This window comes from Neodiprion virginianus, chromosome 3, assembly GCF_021901495.1.
Source record: "Neodiprion virginianus isolate iyNeoVirg1 chromosome 3, iyNeoVirg1.1, whole genome shotgun sequence".
Taxonomy (NCBI): domain Eukaryota; kingdom Metazoa; phylum Arthropoda; class Insecta; order Hymenoptera; family Diprionidae; genus Neodiprion; species Neodiprion virginianus.
This window is the reverse complement of record NC_060879.1, coordinates 22,796,472-22,816,713: the sequence shown is the minus strand read 5'-3', so window position 1 is coordinate 22,816,713 and position 20,242 is coordinate 22,796,472. Positions and strand designations below refer to the sequence as shown.

Genomic DNA, 20,242 nt, shown 5'->3' with positions numbered 1-20,242 from the left:
TGTTTGAGAGTTCTTACACACCTGTCAAGGTGCAACCGGGACAGATTCTTCGGGCAATTATTCGCTGTGTACCGCGAACTTTACAGTTTACAGACTCAGATATATGTACCTCGGGTGAATTGGAAAAAAAAAAAAATCGCGGCGACGGCAGATTCCACCGTTCATCGTCGACCTCGATGGTTCTTTCTACGCGCGTTACGAGGCTTTTACGTAATCTAGGTATAGGTCAATTCAACTCGTCCACCGATTTAAATCTCAAGAGTCAACAAGAATGTAGACAGGTTTTGATGAAAATGATTTCTTGACCTCGGTAATTGTTACGTAAATATTATTCTTGGATATGAAGGTGAGAACAAAAACAGTTTTTTCAGGTTTCACGGGTTTTTCCTTGGATTGGTATACTAGTGACAAACCATAGATACAAAAATCAGTTTTTGGTAAATGCCGTAAAAATGGCGATGACAGTATGTTGATCAATTCAAATTTCATGTACGGCAAAAAAACTAATAATCACAGCCCAAGATTTATTTACGTATACTAAAGTGGCGAATCTATCTCTACCGATGAAATGTAATATCGGGAGATGGTTTCCAACGGATTCCATTTCCAATAATTAAACATTTGACTTGACGTACTATCTCAAAAACAAACACGAAAAGCGGCATATCTCAACTTCAATCATGAACGACTTAACGGTTTATAATTATCTTTTGGATTATTTTCCGTCAAATCCTGCATGATATTCGTACGCTATGACTAGAAGAATGTCATCGGCCAAAGCCCGGAGTCGATTCCATTAATGTATTAATTACGATGATGAAAAATTTACAATTGTTAAATTTTGTTCTCACAATCAGCCAACTTACGCGACACTTGATCATTTTTACTTTGAAAACTGCAAGACATAAACATCTATAATTGTAACTTCGTATGTTCTGATAAAAACTTGACGACTTAAGACGGGTCTCATCAAATAATGTACAAAGAGTGTAAGAAGTGTTGGTTCATAGATACGTTATAATTCGATGACTAGCAATAATCTTTAAGGGGGCCTCGTGTACCTGACGGCTCGAAGAGACAGTCAAACTTTGTAAGTTTTTTTTTTCATGATCTATCTAATATATCTAAAGTTGATTTGCGCAGTTGCTCTTAAGTTTTAAACCGTTAAATTTAGCTTGGTCATTCGGAGTTCGTTAAAGTTTACCTATAAAAATTATAAAAATGTATTGTAATCATATGATTATTAGCAGGTAGTCATATTTGAAAGGCAACTGGTAATATGATATCACCATAATAACTTTATGGAATCAATTCATTGACCGACAATTCCAATCGTATCTGTATAAGCTGCTGTAGCTCAATCGTCAACTTGAACTTCACTTATAAATTGTATTATTCGATGAGTAACTTGATTCGTATCTAAAATCGGCATAATGACAATCGATCAGCCGAACTTGACGCAAAATTAATTAATATACGCTTCGGTTAAATTGTTAGCCATGTTTATCAAAGATATTTGTTATCCTGAAAATTGAATTGTCATAGGCAATTAGTTGTTTTACCGGACACTTGTTATACCATTTTTAATTTTTATTTTTCCAAATAAATCATTTTAATTTCAGTATGCTTCTTCTTTATACGCTATTTATTTTCAAGATCTTTCAATTATCGTCAAACTAACAGCCCGTTGCGGCTCCGCCCGCAAATATTTTCAAATGCTTCTTGTGTCAAAATTATTCCACAAAACCATATGCTTATGAAAACTTTATATAGAACTTATCGGGACCTTGAAAACTCTTGCACATAACTTTCCATATCTGTAAGATTTCAGTCAGCGTTCGCATTATAAGTGTGTGATCCCGTTCCGACTTGGCTTACAAATATCGTTATACCTCCTATAATATAGCCAATTACTATAAATATTAATATAGCTTACAACCTTGCCAGACGATGCAACTAGTCATAAGTTCACATACGGATAGACAGCCAGAGAAACGTTGAGTTCGGTATTACGTAGAGAGGAGATGTGTTTCATTTTTAACAACATTGCAGATTCATTTTATCGGATTGCGGAGAATGAAAGTTGAAGTGATTTCGAGAGAGAAATATTTACAGAAGTGTATTACATAATATTGTGGGAAACAAATTCTGTCGATAAAAATTTAGGTATTGATTACAATTTCAAGTGAACTTCATCATGTTGCATTTGTTGACAAGTTCATGTAAAAGAAATCTACCATTCAAGCAACTAAGCCAATTAAGCAACTACCTAATTTTTAATTTTAGTTAAAAATAATTAAAAAAGGATCTTGACTTCCATTCGTCAGTATTTATTCGATAACTAAAGCTTTTTATACAGCAGGTAAAGTTACAGACTGTTTTGTTGTAAGAATTAATTTGTCATTTTTTTTTTTTTTTGTCTTTTGGTCCTTAAATTTTTAACACAAAAATCCACTCAGTAGAATATTTGTTTGCAAGATAGGAGAAGAAACTTACACGAAACGAGGCATGAGATGTTAAACTCAACAGCGTCAAATAGGTATCGTTAAAAAAACTGTTTGAATATTGTTGGTATTACGAAAAACGAGGTACGCCTAACCATTTTGCGCTATTTTCAATCCTTTTTTGGTAATTGCAACGCCAAGTCAGTTTGTTTGGTTAACTCTACGTTTTTAGTTAAATAAGGCTTTAACGTCAATTTATTCTTGCACAAGCATTAAATTTTCGCAACAGTTACAAGAAAACATAGTAACGGTGATCGTAATGAGAAAGAATAGTAACGGATACTAGACTTTCTGGTAACGCTTACAAAACTAATTTTCATTTTTTACCTAGAACTATATTTTTCGATTGTGATAAAAAACGAAAATAGTTAAGAACTGAGCGGTAACCGGAACTAAAAATTCCTTGAGTGTACAATTTCCTGTCGGTGCGCCGTTCAGGAGTTGACAGCAAAAAAATGTTTTGTTCTTTTCTGTCATTTTTTCCATGCCATATCTTCTCCCGGAGAGAAAATTCCGGAGTGAAAATTCGTTATGGTATATTTTCTAAATCACTATTTTGTTCCGAGAGTTTCATTTGCAGTATTGTGGGTAAAATCTGATCTCCTGGAATAAACTGCATTCTTTACTGCAGTGCTCAGTACTCAGACATGTTGCAGGATACGATTTAGAAAGAACTGCTGTATAATTTGTTTTGACCGCGAGGCACGTTTTGCGAGGGATATTATCGGAAGTAATTCTGGTACAGCTCTGCTTTCTCAGCACCGAGAAATGAATTACACTGCAAAGATCAGTAGCGGAAAGGTATGCCACTGCAGGAGAGAGTCGAATGCGTTGGTTTTTGCAAAGTGTAGCTTGAAGAAACAGAGGTGTTAAAAGTCTCCGCTGAACAATTAAATATCTCGAAATTCATTGTTAAATAAAACACGATTTGAATACAATGAGACAACTCCGCAAGTTCACAGTAGTGTGCGAAGAGATTTATTATTTACGACCCTATTCGTTCCATGCTTCTAAAACTTCTTCAATGTAATGTACAACCATTTGCGAAAACCGATCCAGAAGTTCAAAGTTTTTAAAATTCCTAAAAAATTCGTAGGCATAAAGAAAAATCAATGAATGCATTTTATATGATGTGAAACAAATTTCACTGGAGATTTGTTACACAAATTTTTGTTTGAACAATTCTTATAAAAAATTTTTGGCATTATTATTATTCAGAACTAATTATCTTATCAACTTGGTTATGACTTTTTTCATACTTTCATCTCATCGCAAAGTGTTCAATATTCTCATCGAGACTCAATTTTGGTTGGGAATATACGTCCCATAAAACCTTACCACGATCACTTGACGATTTAGAGTAAAGTGAAAGTGGAGCATTTTCGAAATAAAGAAGTTTGAAAAAAAAAAAAAAAACTCATTGATTGAGAAGAGGATCGCAAAGTCATTTTGTTTAACTAGTTAAAGATTGTACGAAGAAGTAGCGTCGAAAGGCTATGTACACTAATCAGATGGTAGGCATACAAATAAAGTGACTGTACAGCAGGATGCGTCAGATGAAAGGGAAAAAGCCTGGGTAAAAGTACATCTGAGCAGAAAGTATGTGGGTACCTGATATAGAAAGGGAAGCGATAGATAATAGAAAGAGTCGTCTTGGGGAGAAAGTCCGAAGGGAAAAGAAAAAGAAGCACTTGAAAGTATTTCAAACAACAAAATTGAACCATTTTCTTTTATTTTACCCAAGCCGAACAAGAAGGGTTGCGAGAGTCTAAGTGAGAATAGTTCAGAAAAAAAGTGGACAAAGAAGTTTCAGAGCTATAGAAATATCTACAGGTATTAATAGTATACAGAAGAACGTACGTGTCAGATTTAACTTTAATAGTAATAATAAGAGTTCAAACAAAAAAAAAAATGATCTGTAATCGAAAAGTTTGTCAAGAAGATGAAGGTTATAAGAGTCTAATTAGATTTACAAAGAAAGGATCCATACATTCGGTTTCTGCTCCATTTGCAGTAGGGATTGTTTACAGAAGATTATTAACAATATTTTTCTGTTCTATTCAGACTATTTATTTTGAAAAATGTACCAGCTGTTCCGCATACAATTAAAATCAAGAAATCTATAAGAAATGTCTAGTACCGGATTTTTGAATAAACTATGATTTTCGATAATTGAAAGTTTTCAGAAGTCAAATTTATGTTGATAATTGAACCTTCCATAGTTAGTAAATATAATCATGGGAATTCGACATTTTGATCAATTCTTTGCCCGCTCTTTCAAAAGGCTTCGAAATATTCAATTCTGTCTAGGATCTTTGTCTAATTTCTTGATTTTTTGTTTTTATTTTACAGTTCAGGCGAAACGTTCGCGATGTTCTGCAACCGCATCATGACGACCATTTTCTGTTACGATGGCTCAGAGGTATGTTCACGCAGAATGATGAAAAAGTTTCCGAATCTACTGATCCGTACAAGTTCGTTTTTTCGTATCTCCCCGTAACTGTACACAGAATTTGCCAGGAAAGACATAAATTATCGGTTGCTACAATCTCGCGAAGAATTTCACACAGTTTTATTCACATTTTTTTACACCATTGAATTAATTAAAATATTTATGGGTCATTTCATGATACCTCGATCAAAATTCTACGTCGATGTCTCATTGGATTTATAATTTTTTGTATGAAAGTACATGACCAAAAACGCAATAGCATTTTTTTCAGAATTTTTCAACCCAGCGTATCTAAAGTCTTTATAAGATGCGATAAAATTCCGAAAAATCTTATAAAATATGACAACATTTTTGACACCCATTAGAAGATGGAGATTTCGTAACGTCAAAAGATGAATAAGAAAAAAGAAAAATGAATTATTATTATTGGATTGCCTTTTTTCATTAAGACTGAAAGAATGAAAAAATTGACGAAGAAACGTCCTTCAAAATATCCGCGCATCCAATTTTCTTTAATAGTCGACGCAGTTATACTATAATATTAAACTTACAGTTAGGGTTTTACTGGTTTAGTTGCAGGAGTCGCCACAAGCAAATTTTGTCAAATTTTGCTATTATTGAGATAACCGTGCCATTTCTTTACAATTTCCAAAGTTCGGCCATACAATTAAAAACTTTCCCGATTTTCCACCTTAATCTTTCCTCCGTTTCGAGAGATCGTAACTTTGGTCTTGTCAGTATTAATAGTGAGCCGGTTCAGGTTGCAGTAGTGATTTCTCTTTGTAGGTCGACTTTTGAGTGATTAAGTATAATTAAGTCATCCGCGTGTAAAAGCATAATGATGTCCGTGTAGCCGTCTGTATTTACTCCCGTTAGATCTCCGTTTCGCATAAACTCTTGAATATTGGTAAAGCATAAACGGTAAGGGGCTTAGGCTTTTCCCCTGGAGCACTTCTTCGGTACCTCGATCTTCCGAGAAAGCTTTCCTTCTACTTTCACCTGGACAATCGCACTGTCATACACGTTTTTCATCATCTTAATGAATTTCGAGCTCACTCCTAAGTGAAAAAGTTTGTTCCACGGAGGACTGTGCGGTACTGAGTGAAAAGGCTCGTTCGAAATCTACAAAAAGCTCGTGTACCGAACGTCCACCAAGTCACGGTTGGATTTGAACAGCACCAATGAGTGCAAAAATCTTATCCACGCAACTTTGCACCGCCCTAAACCCTGTCTGACATTCTGGAATGAATCTCAGCTCCGTTTGCTGAATTTTTTCGAGTCTGTCTTTCAACATTTGCGTAAATAATTTTGTAATATTGTTAACGAGCGTGGTGCCTCGATAGTTTAACGCCTCTCTTTTGTCCCCTTTTTTGTGTATCGTAGTTAGTCCGACTTCCCTCCAGGACGGTGAGGTCCTTTACCATGTATGGTAAAACTTTGTTGAAATGCATCAGCACTCAAGACAGACCTGCGGGGGGATTCTTTACGAAATTTGTTGCCTAACATGTCGAAACCAGGAGCTTTTGCGTTCTTTAACTTCGCGGTGTTTCTTGCTTGCTCATTGCTTGTGAAAGGCGCAACGAGGAAAGGTTGACACGCGTCAAAAAATGACGAGTCGTCGCACAATTTTTCCGGAGATATACGTTCGTAAAAATTGTTTAACTCGGCAGCCGTTGTAAGTACGCTGGCAAGTTTAGGACTCTTGGACTTATTTACATTCTGCCACAAGGTCTGAAAATTTATCCATAATATTTTTATCTCACGCCACTCTCTTTGCTTTTCTTAAATTTCTATAATATTTCTTCCTCGCTTTGTCATACGCCCATTTTTCTACATCATTGAAACGCGAGTCAGGATATACGTTCAAAAGTTCTTGCATTTATTTTTATACTCGCAAATAGTCACCGTCAAATCGTGTATTTTGCTTTCGCATTTGGCTATTTATGATTTTTTAATTATTTCATAAGCCCTGCAGCGATGCCCGCCTTCCGTATAATATCGTGACACTTAAGATTTCGATTAGATTTGTGACATTTTTTTCTTGTCAGTTTACTTCGCGATTGAAAGCGATTGAAAGCTCTCTTCAAAAATGTTTCCATTACTATCAGTGACCAAACCGTTTGGTAATAATTTTAGTCCAGTTCTGGTGACTGTCAAGGTTCTCCGTTATCTTGTTTGCCAAGTCAAGCATGACCGCAAATCGATGCGAGCCAGTTTTCGTCAAATTCACGGCAAGAACTTCGATGTAACTTGGTCCGTCTATTTTGGTCCAAATCAAGTCGATCATGCTTTTACCAACCTCGCACGAAAATGTGTGCTTAGCTGATCTGTCGCTAATTGTTTTCCCGTTTAGACAGATGTACCCGTTTGACGTCATAAAATTAAAGAACCGTTCCTCTTTCAGTCATTATATTTTTATCCAAGGTTTCTCTATTTGTATATAAACTTGTCTTTTATTTTAACTCTACGGGCACCTCGTCACCGATTCGAGCATCGAAATCACCTCCAATAATCATATTTGAATTGTCAAGCGTGATTCGAAATGATTCTAGGATTACCTCTAACTCAAGTTTAGGTTTAAACTGATCAATCCCGATGGTGATCTTGATTTTTTTCCAACACAAAGACTCACGAAGATCCATCTTTCAGAGCTATTCACGATCTCTGCCTTACCGATATCTTTGTCAATCTGCATCCCCAGGCTTCCGCCGCCTCGTCCTCTGGTCTTGTCCTTTGTCGCTTTTGCCCAGGAGGCAAAGTAATTGGCAAATTGCTGCGGAAGCCTGACGGGGTTCGTCATTGCCCAGATTACTGATGTTCCAAAAATATTCGGTTTCCCCTCGTTTTCAATGTTGAACAAGTTTTTATTCCATGACAGTTCCAGAACGTAATCCTGAGATTGTGTTCTTTCCGATTCTTCTCGCTGTCGTAGTTGGTCCGTTTCTTCTCGTTTCGTTTTTTTTTTTCAAATTTTTCTCCTGCCGAAGATGGTCGGCGGACAGCCCGAACGAAACGTTGCAATTCATTGAGAAAAATTTCGAAACTGACCTACCTCGACGGAATAAATAATGTATAGTACATACATTTGCTAAACAAAAATGTGTCTGACGAAAGCTGATATAAAAGTCTTTATTGCATATATTTAGTTTAGAAAGTGTACTTTTACTTCACGAAACATGCATAAAAAATGTCACTAGGTTATTTTTAAGGTTTATTCGTAAGTTTTTTTTTTTTCAATAGATTCTCTCTTATTTTTACTAAAAAAAAAAAAAACCAGTGAGCCATATTGGGCCAGGGAACAATTGTGCCCACTCTGATTCAGATAGTAAATACATTCATGTTTTGAATGCAATTGAACCTCCTCTGGTTTTTCAACCGATAAACTAATCAGGAAATCTCGGCAGCATCCTTTTGTTTTTATATAATGGGTCATCTCAATCTGTAAATTTGTGCAAGGAAGAAATTTCACCGCGCCATAAGCTAAGTAATTGAATACGTAGGTCTAAAATTTAAATGTACCGACATTTCTTCCTGGTTATAAATTTTCTGCAAATTTGCGGTTTTACCGAGGAATGTTAATAGAGATTTGAATATTTATTACTCAGGATTGTACTTCCTAGATATTGATAATCATCCCACATTGTCTAGAGAAAATAAACGAGTGGGGTTTAATCTTCTCTGGGAAATTTATCGTGCATTTTAATATAAGCGGTTTACCACCTTTCTCTTAATGTATAAAATGGTTTGCATTTCCGCGGTCTGTTTGATACGTGTGCATAAAACAATTCCGTCTTATTATATACAGTATAGCATTTACGTTTCAGCACGAAAATGGGACGCTACAGCTGCTGAAAAGATGCTACGAGACGTGAGTTTAAGAATATTTATTAAAACATTTGTGGATAAACTGGGAAAAATTATCCTATATACCTATAAGTGCAAGTGAAAATGTCAAGAATCTAATACAGTATTTTGAAAAGAAGCTCAGCTTCATTCCATCAGTCACTATAAATGATCAACGCCCGCTTCCCTTTACCAATTTCTCCTTAAGGAAAATTATTGGACATACTAGAAGGATGCTTCGGCAAAAAACTTAAAATTGAAAATGACAATTCACTACCTTCAAGATCATCTATGCGTCTGTCAAGACTCGATATCTGCCGTAAATTAATCTTCTAATGTGAGACTATTTCGGGCCAATTCTTAACTGACATGAATTCAAATCGAAGGCCAATCTATCTTATATAAATTGCATGTACGTTCTGCTTGCCATTGTATTGTAAAAAAAAAAAAAATAATTGAATTGAAAATAATTGAGAATGATTTCCTGATTTCCAGTCACTGGAGTGGAGAAAAATATGGCAGGTGGATAAAATACACGAATGGGTGGCTCCTCCGATATTTGACGATTATTTACCCCGGGGATTGAGCGGGTTCGACAAAGATGGCGCGCCGAGTAAGTAACAAGTATATTAAAAAGTGTAGTTTCACTATTTTTAAATTCTATAATGAGTACAAAAGGTGGGTTTGCCTCTAGAGCTCATTGTCAGCTGTTTCTCGAATCTCTGACAGGATTCTCAATGTCTCAACAGAGATTTGAATGAAATATTTTTCGACTATTCGCTTGTCAATTCGAATTTTACAAAGTTATGAAAGAGCCCAATGAATCCCAACATAATTATCAATTTTCTAATTCGCAAAGGGAAAGAATTGCAAATATTGCTAATCATCCTATAGGATGTTTAATTATTAAAAGTCTTCGTGAAAATCGTTTTAACGTGTTTTTGATGAAAAAAAAAACTAAACAAGATTTTTTTTTTTTTTATCTACATCAAAAAAAGAGAAGATATTTTATACTGCACAAGTTTGCGTTGAAAAAACTTTTTTTATTTTAGAGAAGTTTAAATTTGTGATTCTGGAAAAACTAGATAAAAATTTTTATATTTGAATGTGTCATGGAAGAATTGGGCAAGGAAATCCAAATGATGATTGTATAGGCTGAATGAGGGGAAAATTGACAACCGATTGAGCCGAAAGTTTTATGGCAAAATTCTGTTAACTTTCTTTGGACCGTCCTTTGTATAAATTTCTCATGCCAATACATATATAATTAAGTACATAATAGCGTTATTTACAGCTGTGATAGCACCTTTCGCTGGGCTGGATATGTACGGACTTTTACACGTGATATCAAAGAACGACATGATCAAAGTAACGATAAAGTATTTAGAGCAGTACCTAAAAATCGCTCAAGAGCAAAGCAAAAAGCACGGACAAATCGCCAACCAGATAACAGTGATTTTTGACATGGAAGACTTCAATTTGAGGCAATACGCATGGAGGCCAGGTTTGTCTTAGCAGCTTCCACAATTCCGTACACTATGCAGAATTGAAAGATATCGAATATATTCAATCAAATATGTTTACAGCCGGAGAACTCGTAATTGCGTTAATCCAAATGTACGAGGCAAACTACCCGGAAATTCTAAAAATGTGTTACATCATAAATGGTACGTAAATCATATATGCAGAAACAAAAACTTCTATTTTCAATTTCAATTTTATTTACAATTTTTACGGTTCAGGTTTCGGTTCGAAAACATTATGTAATTAAACATTATAGTTAGTTACAGTTACAGTTATATGTAAACATTCCAAATTGAAAAAAACACACATTTGTTTTTCAATCTCGAAATATCCCCGTGGAAATGTCGTGTGGGCAATTTACTATAGATGTCCGCCTACGTTTAGGCAACTGAAAATATACTTGTACTTTGAATTATGTAAATGCAGGTTTACCCTGTGTCAAATTACCCCATGCACGCCAATAACGAACACCATTGTTTGCAAAACGGGAAATCTTTCAATATTACGATGATGACGCTAACTGTAATTTTATACCGATTTTTACAGCGCCGAAAGTTTTTGCTCTCGCTTTTTCGATAGTTAAGAATTTTCTCAACGAGTACACCCTGTCAAAAATACAAATTTACAAAGCGGATCCGGCAAAATGGAAACCTGCGGTGCTGCGCACCATTTCAGCCGATCAATTGCCCAAACACTTTGGGGGAACTCTGACTGACCCGGATGGCAATCCAAGACTGACTACCAAGGCAAATCTTTTTTATTACTTCTTTTCATAACTGGGGAGGTGTTATACTGGAAAGTTGTCGAAAAAATATTAGTATGTTTATTACACAAAAAACCAAGGTAGTGTTCGATTGTTGAAGTCGGAAATCACCTTGGAAAGCAGACGCTTTAAAATTGCTTGAAATCGGTTGAAACTGTTGCAAATCGCTTGTCACCTGGTCTATGAGTGAATATCTCCTAGCAAAAAATTGTTCCGGTCTAAGATATGCATCGTGAAATTCTAGTATACGACACAAAAAATGAATAACAATCCAGACATCATCCTTTTTAAAGAATTATTTTAGCTCCAAGGACAATCGATATCTGCACATTTTTTTGTTATAAATTTCGAATAAACGGTATATCGAAAATAGTATTCGTATAAATGTTGCGTAGGATTTTTTCCACGCAAATTCAACACCCAGTGAGGTTTCGTTAGGTTAATTAAAGCCAAATTTAATTAAATATGGCTAAACTATTATTAATGTCACAGTAGAGCTTACTATACTTTGTTGGAACAGGTATACTTATCAGAAGAAACTGTAATAGGTAAGGTCGGCGTGACAGTCACGAGCAATCGAAAAATAGATAAATTATTTATTATGGTCATTAGGTACTATCCTAAACCCAATTAGCAGTTCTTACGTAAATTTTTTCGTATTTTGAATAATCATATTTTTTATACTTCTGTTAGGTATATCATTTGAATTTGTTTATGTACGAACTATAATTTTGCGATTCTACATCACACTGAATATGAAAATTAAAAGAACAAAACTTTTAATTTGTAACCAAGCAGAGTTCTTGAATTTTATTACTGCATGAAGTTTACAAATTTCTTCATGAAAATTTTTTGTTCTTCACAGGTAATACTCTCTTTTTTTTATAAAAATGTTTCTTCATTTATCATAAAATAGTTTACTATTGCATTATTTCATCCATTTTCTAGTCGAATCAGAAAAAATCACTGGTCCATGGAAAAAAATGAAATTCTGATGTATGAAGTATTAAAGGATGTGTGAGAATGTAACATCGTATATTACTACAGCTAATAATAAGTTGGAATTGTAACAGATCTGTCAAGGTGGTAAAATTCCTAAGCACATGTACAGTAGCAAAGCAGATAAGGAAAAACTCAACGCAGATCTGGAAACGGCAACAATTAAAAAAGGAGACAAACTTACTTTAAACTTTTTAACAGCGGAAGAAGGAAGCTTTTTACGGTATGAAACATGAAATACTATCAGAAATACTTGTATACAATAACACTGAAAAACGTTATACCACATATTTGACGGCTTTTACAACAGAAAGATCAAAACTAATACCTATTTCTGTGTTTAATATACGAGTTATTTGAAATTAACATGATAATTTCAAACTGATATTTTCCTAGGATTTATTTTCATTTTGTTTTTAGATTTTTAAACTGTAAATTCAAATCTGCTAGCTACAAACTTGTTCTGAAGTTCTTTTCTCGAATTATCGCATTTCGAAAACTGCAACATACACGATAATTAATAACAACGTTTGTTTGTCAGATGGGAGTTTAGATCCGAAAGTCACGATATAAAATTTGGAATTATTGAGAAAAATGAAGAGGGAGCACAGTCTGAAGTTATTCCGCTCCATCGAGTTCCTGCTCATGAAATGGATGAAGTTGGTGTAATTACTTGCAAAGCTCCAGCCACTTGTGAGTTATAAATTGAGTGAAACTTAAAAATTTATAATTGCGATTCTGTATAATTATGCTAAAGGAACTGAAATTTTGTTTCTTCTCTTTTTTGCCATTCCAGATTCAGTTATATTTGACAACAGTTACAGCATATTGAGAAACAAAAAGATCCACTATCTGGTGCAAGTTACACCTCCATTGCCAACGGTTACCGAGGCACTGACTTTGTCCGACAATTGAACCATGTATTATAAGTTGACGATGTTAGTCAATGTCATATAGCTGTCATGTAACGCAACATGAATTCGTGACTGTAGGAGTAACTGACAAACGTTGTAAATAATAATTTTTATATACCTATACATATATATTCTCATTTATTAGTGTTAAAAATCTTACGATTGTTATCAATTTTCGGAACCCTTTATAAATATTTTTACTTATATCGGTGAATTGTGATTAAGTTTAAATTTTACACTGTAAGAACGTTTGTGTTATCAATAAATGATTATATTAAGTTACTCAAATTAAAAAGGCAGAATCAGTACGGCAAGTGGCTGACGAGTGAAGTATGCCCAGTTCAAATTTGGGTCTAGAATCAGCTGTTTACGTTCATTTCTAATGGCTAAGGTGCCGATTACATCTTAAAAATATTATTCTCATACTACGAAGGCAATGCAAAAGCCAATAATATCAATTGCTTAAGTTTTCCTCTTAATTTACTCATGTAGATAAGAATCATTCATGGCCACTTTGCCTTGAGCTGATAAGTGTTCGATGAATAATATCGGTTTTCACGTATATGAGGAAAATGATGAGCTGACGAATCAAGATCACATATAACACTGTTCAGTATACGTTCGAGTATGTTACTTAATTATCTAGTCATCTTCGTCCGTAATCAACATCTCCACAAGGCCAACATCCAAACACTGATCACCTTCTAACCGTTTCTGAGTTCCCCATCTTGCCAAAGTGGGTAAAACTTTCAAGTTGGTTTTATTATCCGTTCGGAACGGACATTTTAGATCCTTCCAACTATAAGGAGAAATGCATTAGAAATTCAAGTTAATTGGATAATAGTAATTACAAATATCTTGCTGTTCAAGTAGTTTTTCTGAAAACAGTTTTCAGAATAAAAATTTGAAACAATCGCTTTTCCATCACTCAAAAATTTTATGTACATTTCATTGATAGTAGTAACTATCCAATGACAGTGCGATGCACTGTTTCTATCAAGATTTGAAATAGAATGGTTTTTTCTCTTAGGCGATAGCCGTGTGGCCTGTCATTTCTAAAAAAAAAAAAATACTATGACAATTTGATGATTCAATTGCGATAATCCGCAATAGTCTGGATCGGTCAATTCATATTATCGATAATATTTAGGATACCGAGAGAACAAAAAAAAAACAGAGCTTCAAACAAAAAAAATTAAGGGTGAAATGTTGGTCAAGTTGACATGAAATACTTGGTATACATAATAAGTATTAAGTAAAACAGAATTAAACAACTTACAAGGATCTATCTCCAACCTCGACGTAAATGAAATGAGATTCTGCTGGTGCTACTTGTAAGCCTTTTTGAATAAATGGTTCAGCTGAAATGAGAATATTAATTCGATATGAAGATTCTTGGATTATGGAAAATGTGCCGTACTGTTCCGAATATAAGCCAAGGTTCTTTGGCGCTGACAGTGCCCGTCAAATTCATCCTCGTCTTACATGTGGACCTGTCGTATGTGCAGGTAACTAAGCAAAAACATCCTGAAACACTGTCTCAGAATTAGGGGTCGTCTTATACTTGGAACAATACAGTACTTTGAATATACCATGAAAATTGTGTGTGGGGAAACCATGGATGCTTGCTTTAATAAAAATGAAAAGAAACTTTAAAGCAGCATTTTAATAGCGTAGCAATAATAGAACAGAACTTTAGGAATTTGATATGCTGATGTTATGAACATTAAGTATCGGAGAGGCAATCGGTGAAAAATGTTTTTAGATACCACATTCAAGAACCAATAAAAGCTTCTACTGTAGAAATACAGTTTTCTGATTACAGGCGTTCGAAAATTTCTTGTAAAGGACATTGCGGAATTCAGAATACTGAAATTTTAGGAGTCGGTTTACCTTCAACGCAGTCAGGACACCAGCTGCTGCCATTGGGTAATTTACTACCACTGAATAAGATGTAAGCGACTTCATCTTTGGGAAAGGTTTCAGTAAATTTTTGAAAATTTTCGTAACCTTCAATGTGATGGCGAACGACCATTATTACCGGTTTTCGTAACGTTGATGAATCTCTCGTGATAGTTGTTATTGTAGCGGATAACGTATGAGATTGGACGATCTTCGACCTATTGAGCTGTAACAAAAAGATAATTAATTGCCTTATCACGATAATAACCGAAGATAACGTCCTAGTTATACATTTAAACACAAACAACGTCGTAAGATATACCTGTAGGTAACTCCCACTGAAATATACGGTGCATTTCCAAATTAGCTCGTAGTGCAGTCATTTTTATCTCTCTTGCACAGCTGATTTGGTGACTAGCTCTGCCTCTGTCCTAGGTAGTTTTTTGCGCTTTTTAGATAGTTAGAACGCCTCCAAAATATTCCGTCGCAAGGTCGCTGAAAACAAGCAGTAGTGGAACGAACGCTCGCTGTAAAGGTGTGATTTCATAGACAGAAAAAAATAGCAGCAGTTTAATAACCTACTAGATGTTACTAATATCTTAGAGCATATGCCAACTAATATCTGTCTTTATAGTTTGACGCAGCACTAGCGCTGCTCATGAAATGCCTTTCATATGTTGCTCCGCGGTTCGGATGAATGAACTGGACAGAAAAAGCTTGCGTCGGAAGTGCTAGTAACTTTCAGTGAATTGCTGCTGCTGCTGCTGCTAGTTTTTGCTGACCACGAAATCTCAGCCTAAGGCTAGGTTCACACCACTGAAATAACATCTCTATTTCAGTGGTTCACACAAGCGCGGAGCGTGGTCGAACGGTAACCAATCAAAATGTAATGTATAACCTCTTCTTTCGTATTTGTATTTGCTACTCCTGCATACATCGTAAAAAAAATATTATAATATGCGGATACCGGACGGATCTACTCCATTCCATAAAAAGCGTACGCGTCCTGTCAACAGATTTAAATTTTTCTAAAGAACAGAAGATGATAATTCTTCCGCCTTCCTTGTCGCTCAAACCGTGGAGTGGGGGCCGCGAGAGGGGAAGAACAAACGCGTTCACCTACCCCCACTCCATTGGAGAATGGAGCGGGGGGGGGGGGGGGGGGGGGTATTATATTCCGGGCTGTAGAGATTTAATCGCTTCTGAGCGCTGAGCGGGTTCAATCGTTTCTGAGCAGTCGGAGCAAAATCACGTGTTCTCGGTATCGGTTCAACATTCAGACCACATTGTCAAGGTTACGTCAAGTTGTTCGATCAGTGTATTTCCACATACTCATCTGTGATGATTATACGAGGACCAGCGTATAGCTTGTGGGAAAAACCGAGTTATTGAAATAAAAACATCCTGCGAACATTGAAGGTGAATTTCGTGTTTATTTCATGTCTCAACTTTTCATTGTTTTGTGTAACTTCAGATTTCAGTGATGTGTGATTTTGTCTCTGTGCGTCAAGTGTCAATTTTATTATATTTTTTGACTAATTTTCGGCGAATGTGCGCAGTTGCATTGTCAGCCAGTTTATTCAGTCGGTTCAAATAGATAGCTACAGCACAAAAGTGAATGTAGAATCGAGTGCTAGTGTTATTGCGGTGCGGATTTTTGGATTATAAGAGATTAGCGAAGATGTGAATTATGTGAAAAGTGCGTCGCTTCACCAATAAACCTGAGATGCTACAAGAACTACTACGTTAAATTGCGGAGCAACCCAGATAAGAGGTAACAATACTTATTTTAATTATTGATTGATAATTCAAGGTGGCACATTTAATACCCAAATTTTGTTCTTGCCTAACATGCAATGCATGGATATAAATCTCGACAACAGTAATAATTGATTTGAAAACTGAAAAGCCAATTTACTAAATTAATTCAAGTGTCTTGCTTTGTTTTTCACAGATTTAAGCAGAGACTTCCGAGTAACTTCTCCATTTCTCGGCAACGCTGGTGAGTTTGCATGTGTTAGGTTATGGGTATTTCCCTGGGATTCCTCTGTCACGTGGCGTGGCGGTAACAATTGTTACACAAATCTTCGATTTCTTAGCTGCATGGTTAGGCTCATTCACGATCGCAACGTGCTTAACTTTCGGTTGAATAATTTCTTTTCGCAATGCAATTTAGCGTAGCTTACTTCCAGTTCAAGATTTTACACGTTGCTAAAAATGGAATGAGCATCGCGACAGGTAATCATCGCTTACTCGGCACTCGCGAGATCAAATTGTGTTTCGTAACTGATGTAATAATCTACGTTTGAATTTACCGATGATGCCGTTTAAGTGGTGGGTTCACCTGAGGTTTGAACATATTCAATTATTCACGTTATTTTTAAATTTATGAAATTCCAAAGTCTGGTATAACGTAACGTAATCAACTTGTATCTTATATTATATATCATTTTCAATCTTTTAACAACCAACAAGTATTGATCAACTGCAGGCTTAGCTCGCTTAGAAAAATGCTAATTGGCATTCAGGATGTTTTAATCAATTTTACAAAAGGTTAATGTACCGATAGTCTGCCAACAGTCACTAAAATAACAAATGCAATATTAGGGTTGGCGGGATACAACCGCGATACTGTATTCTAAGTGGGCAGACTACGATACAAAAACATTTTGCTCCCAACAGGTAACCAACGAAAATGTAAGTCAGTGACCACGGCGCAAATGATGAAGAATGATGTGTGTTGGAAAGAATGGAGAATCGTTTAGGTCGAATATAGGTAACCGGGTAGGTAGATGGACGTTTTGGGATCCGTCGCGGGGTTTATGCATGAGTGTGTGAATCTCTCTTTTCCGTTGGGTGGCTTCATTGGGAAACAGGCGAGGGTAGGAAGGTCGCGATGGACCGTGATGTTACTAACTTTTGTAATCCACAGCGTCAAACGATCACAGACATTTTTTCCCAACAGATTCCGTATTCGAGTCTCTCCACCGTTTGTCAACATTTGAGTAATAACGAGATTCGATTTCCCATTTCTTGTCACTTTGCAACGATTTTTCAATCGTTATGCAATTCGATTATTTAGTCATTACCGATCGTTATTCCATTCAATTGATCTCTGTGATCGTCTGAATGGGCAAAACGCATCTCTGGACCATCTATCGCGTTCCGTGGTACGCTAGATGGGGAGAGATGCTGAGCTCGAAGACTTCGCGTCGAAGAGGACCGCCGACCGTCACGCCACACAATAATGCATGCCCTCCAACCTCCCCTCCGATTTCGATTCGATTTGTAATTTGAGAACAACAATCCGCATAGTAATGTATCTAATTCAGAAAGATGCAGATGCGGATTGGGTTTCTATAGAATTTTTGGGACACATCCCAGATAATACAAATTTTTTGACAGTTTAAGTTGTCGCGCCATATTGCGCGTAGAATAATCACGAAAATTGGACGCAGCTTCACGCACGTAAATTAATAACGGGAAACGGACACGCTTTTTACGCGTTGATTTTACAAACAGTATATAAAAGAGTTACGCACTCTCGATGTGCTGATCTTTCAGCTCTTCGGTCAATTTTTTGTCAAACAATGAAGTTTTCAAGTTCCACTGCGCCTTTTGCGCGTGGACTTCATACCTTTCATTTAAGAGAGAAAGCGCGGCATTTGAAAACCGGTGCTCAACGCGCAAGAACAAAAATTTCGGTAGTGTATAGTGATATTGAAGAATCTAGGTGTCAGTATTTATGGAATATACCTGAAATGCACAGAAATACTCGTTTAACTGATCATATTATTTTCAGTTTCAGGATAATAAAACCAATTTTTTAACAAATGCACTGAGGACTGTAAAATATTCAGTCGAGAGATATTCACTTTAATGATTCATGGCAAAAAAAGATGTCTATTTTTATTCATCAATACAATTAATAATCAAAGCTACGAATATTAAAGTAAATATCATGTTCGAGTCGACCCATTTTTCGTCAGTGTAAGAACTTATGTGTGTTAACCATACCTTCGTCTGTTTCAGCTAATAAAATTTTTGTTGGTTTCAGCTAATCAAATCTTCTGTCTGGTTCAACTAATTACTATGTTTCTTTTTTCGATAATTATATATTTTTTTACCTATCTAAGCTAAGTATATCTTTGTCTGTACCGACATATGTCACTAATAATATTTTCATCTGTTCCGCGTAACTGAATTTTATTGACCATACTTAAAAATTAATGTTTAATTTTTCGGGATTAGGTCTGGTTTAGGTCTGGTTCAGAGTTAGTTATCTTGTTTTCACCGATACATAGATTTAGCGATGTAGTTCAGAATCACCATGATCAAATAGTGCAGTAAAATTTATTCAGCTGTAGTTTTTTTTAAAATGGTTTTAGTCTGTTATAGCGATCGTTTCAGTGTCACAGCTTTTTTTTCTCGAGTTGCTCATAGGTCATGTTCGATTTTGATTTCACTGTAGAATTATACAGCTCTGTCGTATTTTGGTGGTTGTGCTTATTCGACTCTACTTGTGTCCATTTCTTCCAAGATTTCTGCATCGTCATCGATAGGTAAATGCCAACGTCTTACAGTGATACATGTTTTCGATTTTGGTTTAGTTGTGATTGTTCTGCATATTCACCAGGTTCTCCATTTTATTGATTATCTCATACCTCATAAGATGAAAAACAACCACCCTTCATCCATAATTAAAACAACCATCAATACTTAAAACATTGGACTTTCGTCGATAATAAATAGTCCGCGGGTTATATGAACTGAAAAATTTCGACAAGCTGTCAATGTACGCGAGTACAAATTAATTGGGAAAACAATTTATCATAATTAACATGTGAACAAAGTTATAAGCAATTTTTCAAAAAGCGTAAGATCGACCCTGCAACTATTCTCGGTGGAGTAGGCCTCCTGGGGATACCACGTAAAAAAAAAAACGCGCCGGGTTCTCTACCCCTTGCGGTGGTGTGGAAACGAGCATAAGTGGACTTATTTTCACTGGTCAAATACTACCATATTGTAGTTTATCGAATTAAAATTTTATTCTCGCGTAAATTCAACTTATAGTTAATAAAACTCATGCTTCGATAATGTGTAACTCATGCGGAATCGTAATACCTTCGAATTTCTCTAGTCAGAGTTAATTCCACGTAAATACATTTTTCTTTTGGATAAATTTCGTTTCTTAATCGAAGTTAACAAGGTGCACATACATACCTCTGGCAATTTGGAGATCAGCAATTTCAACATTTTTTTCCCCAGCTTAAACTTTTGCAGTCGACACAGTAAAATCGTTGAATTGTAAAATTCGAAAGTTTTACTCGCTAATCATTTA

At 35.6% G+C, this 20,242-nt stretch overlaps 2 protein-coding genes across 6 annotated transcripts in view; one reads left to right on the top strand and one right to left on the bottom strand.

The window, feature by feature from the left end:
• The window catches only part of LOC124301617 (SEC14-like protein 2), a 34,157-nt gene extending 20,753 nt beyond the window's left edge, over positions 1-13,404 (top strand). For 4 of the 5 annotated variants that reach the window (XM_046756913.1, XM_046756914.1, XM_046756915.1 and 1 more), the window contains 9 exons: positions 4,857-4,926; positions 8,781-8,824; positions 9,295-9,412; positions 10,094-10,303; positions 10,386-10,466; positions 10,870-11,069; positions 12,160-12,308; positions 12,627-12,778; positions 12,882-13,404. In XM_046756913.1, the coding sequence (XP_046612869.1) occupies positions 4,857-4,926; positions 8,781-8,824; positions 9,295-9,412; positions 10,094-10,303; positions 10,386-10,466; positions 10,870-11,069; positions 12,160-12,308; positions 12,627-12,778; positions 12,882-13,000 (1,143 nt within the window). In that variant the 3' untranslated portion in view covers positions 13,001-13,404. Of the gene's footprint in view, positions 1-4,090; positions 4,202-4,856; positions 4,927-8,780; positions 8,825-9,294; positions 9,413-10,093; positions 10,304-10,385; positions 10,467-10,869; positions 11,070-12,159; positions 12,309-12,626; positions 12,779-12,881 lie in introns of those variants that run through there. The other variant, XM_046756916.1, reaches the window with a different exon arrangement.
• Positions 10,892-15,596, bottom strand: LOC124301618 (thioredoxin domain-containing protein 17-like). Its single transcript, XM_046756918.1, has 5 exons — positions 15,484-15,596; positions 15,224-15,396; positions 14,893-15,127; positions 14,279-14,360; positions 10,892-13,798 (listed from the first exon to the last, which is right to left on the bottom strand). Exons 3-5 carry the CDS (start codon positions 15,032-15,034, stop codon positions 13,642-13,644), a joined length of 381 nt encoding a protein of 126 aa, XP_046612874.1. The 5' UTR covers positions 15,035-15,127; positions 15,224-15,396; positions 15,484-15,596; the 3' UTR covers positions 10,892-13,641.
• Positions 15,597-20,242: the final 4,646 nt, after the last annotated feature.